This window comes from Limulus polyphemus, unplaced genomic scaffold (genome assembly GCF_000517525.1).
Source record: "Limulus polyphemus unplaced genomic scaffold, Limulus_polyphemus-2.1.2 Scaffold8238, whole genome shotgun sequence".
Taxonomy (NCBI): domain Eukaryota; kingdom Metazoa; phylum Arthropoda; class Merostomata; order Xiphosura; family Limulidae; genus Limulus; species Limulus polyphemus.
The window spans coordinates 14,572-20,958 of NW_013673848.1; the positions used below are offsets into that span (position 1 = coordinate 14,572).

Genomic DNA, 6,387 nt, shown 5'->3' on the forward strand with positions numbered 1-6,387 from the left:
ACGCTGTCCCAGTGTTTCTGTTCCACATTTCGTAATGTTACGTTACACACTGTCACAGTGTTTCTGTCCCACACTCTGTAACGTTACGTTACACGCTGTCCCAGTGTTTCTGTTCCACATTTCGTAATGTTACGTTACACACTGTCACACTGTTTCTGTCCCGCACTTTGTAACGTTACGTTACACACTGTCCCAGTGTTTCTGTTCCACATTTCGTAATGTTACGTTACACACTGTCACAGTGTTTCTGTCCCACACTCTGTAACGTTACGTTACACACTGTCCCAGTGTTTCTGTTCCACACTTCGTAATGTTACGTTACACACTGTCACAGTGTTTCTGTTCCACACTTTGTAACGTTACGTTAACGTAACGTTACAAAGTGTGGAACAGAAACACCGGGACAGTGTGTACGGACTCAAACCGGTTGAATTATGCACATTCACGGACTCAAACCGGTTGAATTATGAACATTCACGGACTCAAACGTTCTTCCAATATATATATATTTCAAGTAGATTATTTCCACATCTGTAAACTGAAAACGAATCAAATATTTATTATTGGAATAATCGTTATATAACATTTATTACATCAATCGTTTGGTCGACGATAATACATTCTTCTTGAAAGTCTTAATTTTGAAAATGCAAAATGACGTCACAAAATATGTATATTTGTTTATTCAATAACCGCTTATTCACGTGTTTACTATAAAAACAATTATATAACTGAGGTTAAGTTAAACAAAAAAAAGAGTAAAAAATATTTATTTTTAGAAAAGTACACCTGGATATGTCAGTATATAACAGTTAATGCAAAAAAAAAAGTCTTAATTACTAGCTTTAAAAACATTATATAACCAAAAATATTACCCAACTTATAAATAACACAGTAACGTGGAGATTATATTTTAAATTCACAGCTAACTGTAAAATACGTGCGTTAGGAACAACCACGTACATTATATTTCTATGTAATTAAATAAAATTACCTCAAAAAAAAAAAAGTAGTTCTTTTCAGAGGCGATAAATTCTCCATCTCAACCCAGACTTTGACTTTTTGAAACACACTGATAAGTACATTAGGAGTAACAGTCAAGACTAATACGAGGTCAGAACAGTTACTTCAGGTTTAAAACTTTGGTTTATGCACACACGTATATAGAGAAACCGAGTTTCCTCTTGATTGACACAAAATGGCAAGATATGTAATTATTCTATAAATGGTTGTTATAACGTGCTAGATAATAGGTTTTCAAGCAAGAACCTTGAACGTAGAAATGGTTCCTTTCTACTGGGAGAAACTAAGTCACATATCACACGATTTCCAGATATTCTCCATATTTTTAAGATTTAAGTAAAAGCATCATTCCAAGAGATTTATTTACGTTTATACAGTTATATTATTTAGAACAAATTGACCGAAAGTGTGTTCATTAGGCTTCAACTTATTAATAAAAACAGTTTGGTTTAATAGCATCTAATAAATCAGAATTTATAGTTTTGATTTTAACTATTTCAAACAAACTATATGTAGAGGTCTACTATAAGACAAAAATACGTTTAATTGTATTACAACAACTAGTCAACTGGTGCTTCACTTTTCCAACTATTACGCTAATATCCGACAGGGAATATTTTACTTAACCATACAGAAATCTAAACTTCTTAATTTCTCCATTGGTGACTTTTCATTTAAGCTTGAAGAAAAGAAAATAAGATTTATTCATATTTGTTAAATACGTATAATTCAAATTCTCGTTTTACAAACCTAATAATTCTTTCTATTTCAACGAATGTTCCATTTCTAACGGCAGAGAATCAAAGCTTTAAATTCATGAAAAAATTAAACACGTCTACCCTTGCAGTATTTAGTATGTACGGCAACTGAACAACAAAACGACAGAAAAGTTTTGGTTTTTTCTTCTGTAAATCAAATTAATTGTTATTGGTTGGACTGTGTAAAGTAGAGAGCTTTAGGGTTAGAAACTTAATCAATAAACAAAGTCCAGGAAGACTTCCACTCATATCATAAAGCGTAACTTAAGTAGAGCAGTGAGCAAAGAAAGGCAGTAAAACACCACCATCAAGAAGAATACGACTCTCAGTACAGTATTAATACTCCCACAAGGTGGCGCAACTTGGATCGGATCCGTTGACCCTGAAGGCGCCGTTTTTATCAGCGACTAAGTAGTTTCCATGGGTAGTTTTCAGACAAAGTTTGGACGGTTCTCTCAGCTCGATGTAAAACCCGTCAGCAGTATCGGCGTCCACATCAATAGAGCCATCTTCCGCCACTCTCCAGTACTTGTCATTGGAGGAACCTAGAGAAATAAAACTTTAATATATTCATTATTCTTATATGATTCACGTTAAGTAATATACCGTCGAGTAAACAAAGAGCGACCATATCTGAAGAAAATCGTATGCATGTCATTTAATCTTAGAATAATTCTGACCTTTATGTCTGTCACTGTGGCCCGGCATGGCCAGGTGGATAAGGCGCTCGACTCACAATCTGAGGGTCGCGGGTTCGAATCCCACCAAACATGCTCGCCCTTTCAGCCGTGGGGGCGTTATAATGTGACAGTCAATCCCACTATTCGTTGGTAAAAGAGTAGCCCAAGAGTTGGCGGTGGGTGGTGATGACTAGCTGCCTTCCCTCTAGTCTTACACTGCTAAATTAGGGACGGCCAACGCAAATATCCCTCGTGTAGCTTTGCGCGAAATTCCAAAACAAACAAACAAACAAACTTTCACTGTGAAAAGTTGGCTTCAAAATTGATTAATCTGCGTTCATTGTTGTATACTTAATTTATGAAATATATTCATTGCGATGCGATTGTTCCAAACACAGTCTGTCTGGCTGTTTACACGTACAGTGGAAAGGCGACAGTCTTTTGTAACCAAAACGGAAACCGGATATGTACGTGTGGTCAAAGTGAACTTTCGGAAGTTCCAGTAAAACCACAAGTAAGTAGAGGAATGTCAAACCATGGTGGTTTCCATTCGGAACGATCCCCACGCGACCACGTTCTACTATGGAAGAAAATGTTCCAAACTTCTGTATCAACTTCTTTTATTCACAAAGATCATCATCTTCTTATTCAAAAACAGAAAAAAAATTAATAAAACGTTCAATTTGGTCATCAACATAAATTAAATATTTAATTTTTTTTAACAGAGGGGAAAACCGTGAATATATAAAAATGTTATTACGAGAAGAATACGTTATTAGCTCTTTCAAAGGAATTTACAAATCAAAACTAAAATTTACAGAAAACGAAGAAAACACAACGACAAAACAGTAAGTTCTGTTGAGGCGACTTAACTATTCTAAAGTAAACACTGTACAACACACGGCCTGCTGGTTTTTCTCCTTAACCTTAAAGTAAACACTGTACAACACACGGCCTGCTGGGTCCTATATTTAACCTTTAAGTAAACACTGTACAACACACGGCCTGCTGGTTTTTCTCCTTAACCTTAAAGTAAACACTGTACAACACACGGCCTGCTGGTTCCTATATTTAACCTTAAAGTAAACAATGTACAACACACGGCCTGCTGGTTTCTATATTTAACCTTAAAGTAAACACTGTACAACACACAGCCTGCTGGTCCCTAAACACTGTACAACACACGGCCTGCTGGTTTCTATATTTAACCTTCAAGTAAACACTGTACAACACACGGCCTGCTGGTTTCTATATTTAACTCTCTTGCTACATTGGTTAAAAACAGCAAATTGATTAATTATATTTATTTCCTGGGACTTTAATTGTGTTATCTTCTTCCCAACCAGATTTCATTCTTAATGACTTAAAACTGGTGTTTACATAGAAAATATAATAATTATTGTTGTTCTCAGTAATTATGTATCTCAGTTCAGAACGTAGGTCCAGTCCGTCATCTCGCCCTCTACCATATTGAACATACGTGTATTCTGTTTGTGTACTCCTAACAGAAAACCTCAGATTTAACTAATGGATTTCATAAATTCAAAAAAGTTCAACACTTTACGAGTTTTTTTAATACAAGAGAATGTTTAAATCAGGTATGTGAACACGCCGGATCGTTACAGTCTCGTGCACGTTTACACTTACCTAATTGAATGATTATATACATTTCTTAATTCCCAGTCCGCCTCCCCGTCTGACCTTTGAAAACAGACATTACCACACGTACAAATAATACAATGTACCCTAAGTGGGATCACCGTAGCTGTGTTGTTCTGGTGCTGTAATAACTTACCTTTGAAATAACAGATTCCCTTGTCTTTTCTCTCCACCATATTAGTTTCGTAACAAGCTTTATTTGATTCCAACTTGGAAGATGTCGAGGACTTGTAGCCGACGAAACCTTGTTCACATTTCAGAACCAAACTACGTCTGTTGATCAGAAAGAAATAGAACTTCTCCATGTCTTCTACCTTGTCACTGTTGGCGTACAGGTGGCCACTCTTCTTGGCTGCAACGTATTTGCCATTGTTGGCCACGAAGGCAACACTGCCGTCTCCTTGCCACACCATATCAAACAAGCTGTTGGAAGACCTACAAGAAAACATCGTGTGAACTAAAAGAAATTTTTTTTTATTTCGCACCTGTGTTAATTGTTCTACAAATGGTTTGGGTATAAAATGTGGCCCGTATACATTTTTTAATTTAAAAAAAACACCCGAAGATTACAGTACTTGGTAATACCAGATTTCATAAAGTCAGATGTCTGGGAAATCAGTATGGAAGAATGGTTTATTATCATACATTCGTGTTTTTGTTTTACAATCATTTTTACATTGAATTTACTTTATGCACAAATCGCAATATCAAACAATAACTTTAAAAAACGAATCTGAAGGCCTCATCAGCCGAGTTGGATAGCTTCAGCTAGTCTGCTTCATAAAATGATAAACATTGAAGTACTTATTAAAAGAATGGTCCCTTAGTATCTAAAAAAATGGAAACGTGTTAACTCTGCAATAACTACTTTTAGCAAGAATAGGGCAGTGGTGTATGGGTTGCTTTTACGACCCAAAGAAATAATTACAATCTATGGAAAGCTATTAGTGTTTTCAGTAAAAAAAATGCATCAAACTAAACACATTACTTAGCAATTAAATCACTTCAGTTCCAATCTACTTCATACACACATTTAATCAAGACGTTTGGTAAAATTATTAAACCATACAAAGTCAAGACTTCTGATGTCCAAAGTCATAAAGCTAAACGTAATATTTTGGGACAACAAGGGACCTATTGGTTCATCTAGCCTGTCCCCATCTACAAAACTAAACTATTAAAAAAACAACTTCAAAGCCAGCCCTTATCCTTAATTGCATGAAGTCAGGTTATTGTTTCAACATTGAGATATTTCTAAAATCATAAATATACAACGTTAAAATCAACACTTAATTAAAACGATTTTCATATATAATTTTAACATTATACGCAAGTGCCGATATATATATATATATATAAACAAGATATTCCACCTGTAGGTTTAGAAATTTGACACGATATTCTTTTTTCCTGTTTGCAGTTAAGTTACAGAACCAGAGATAATGACAGTACCCATAATTGGAGGTCGTGATTAAGAACTTTTGATCCAGTAATTATAAACTTAATAAAGTAATTATTTATCCAATGAGGTCATCAAAAATCCACGAGTCACTCGTCAGCAGTAATGTTACAATTGATAAAGTTTCTGGAATGACAAGATCGTGTGTAAGAAAAAAACACTGGCGTCCGGATACATTATACTCACCCCTTGTGTGCGTTAGCTTGGATCCCACCGCTACTTTCCAGGGTCCAGTACTTGTCTTGCATGGTTCTGATGTACCAATGTTTTGTAGCTCTGTCAAACTCCAACTGAAAGGTTTCATGATCGGAGATCTCATCTTGATTGACTGTGACGTCAACACCTATAAAAAAAATCCATAGTAGTACGTCCATAAACAGGGTGTCGTTGTATTAATTATTATTTACAAGTATGTCTAAGATGATATAGTTTTAGGGTATCTAGCTTTTTGAAACCAAAATTGTAGTTTGGCAACAAAATTCTCAAGTTTGAAAAAAAATATAGGAAGTTTAGGGTTTAGGAAGTTTAGTGTGTAACGTAACGTCACAGAGTGTGGGACAGAAACACTGTGACAGTGTGTGAATGTACATGATTCAACCCGTTTGAGTCCGTGAATGTACATGATTCAACCCGTTTGAGTCCGTGAATGTACATGATTCAACCCGTTTGAGTCCGTGAATGTGCACAATTCAACCCGTTTGAGTTCGTGAATGTACATGACTCAACCGGTTTGAGTCCGTGAATGTTCATAATTCAACCTGTTTGAGTCCGTGAATGTTCATAATTCAACCTGTTTGAGTCCGTGAAT

The 6,387-nt window shown here is 35.6% G+C and overlaps 1 protein-coding gene across 1 annotated transcript; it reads right to left on the bottom strand.

The window, feature by feature from the left end:
* Positions 1-543: 543 nt before the first annotated feature.
* Positions 544-6,131, bottom strand: LOC106475217 (protein singed-like). The gene is made up of 3 exons (XM_022379386.1): positions 5,766-6,131; positions 4,257-4,555; positions 544-2,326 (listed from the first exon to the last, which is right to left on the bottom strand). Exons 1-3 carry the CDS (start codon positions 5,951-5,953, stop codon positions 2,118-2,120), a joined length of 696 nt encoding a protein of 231 aa, XP_022235094.1. The 5' UTR covers positions 5,954-6,131; the 3' UTR covers positions 544-2,117.
* Positions 6,132-6,387: the final 256 nt, after the last annotated feature.

Coding starts and splice junctions, on each gene's coding strand:
- LOC106475217 (XM_022379386.1), bottom strand. CDS start 5,953: ATGGACGTACTACTATGGATTTTTTTTATAGGTGTTGACGTCACAGTC. Junction 4,556..5,765: donor CAAGCTAACGCACACAAGGG/GTGAGTATAATG, acceptor GTTTTCTTGTAG/GTCTTCCAACAGCTTGTTTG. Junction 2,327..4,256: donor GGGAATCTGTTATTTCAAAG/GTAAGTTATTAC, acceptor TTATTTCTCTAG/GTTCCTCCAATGACAAGTAC.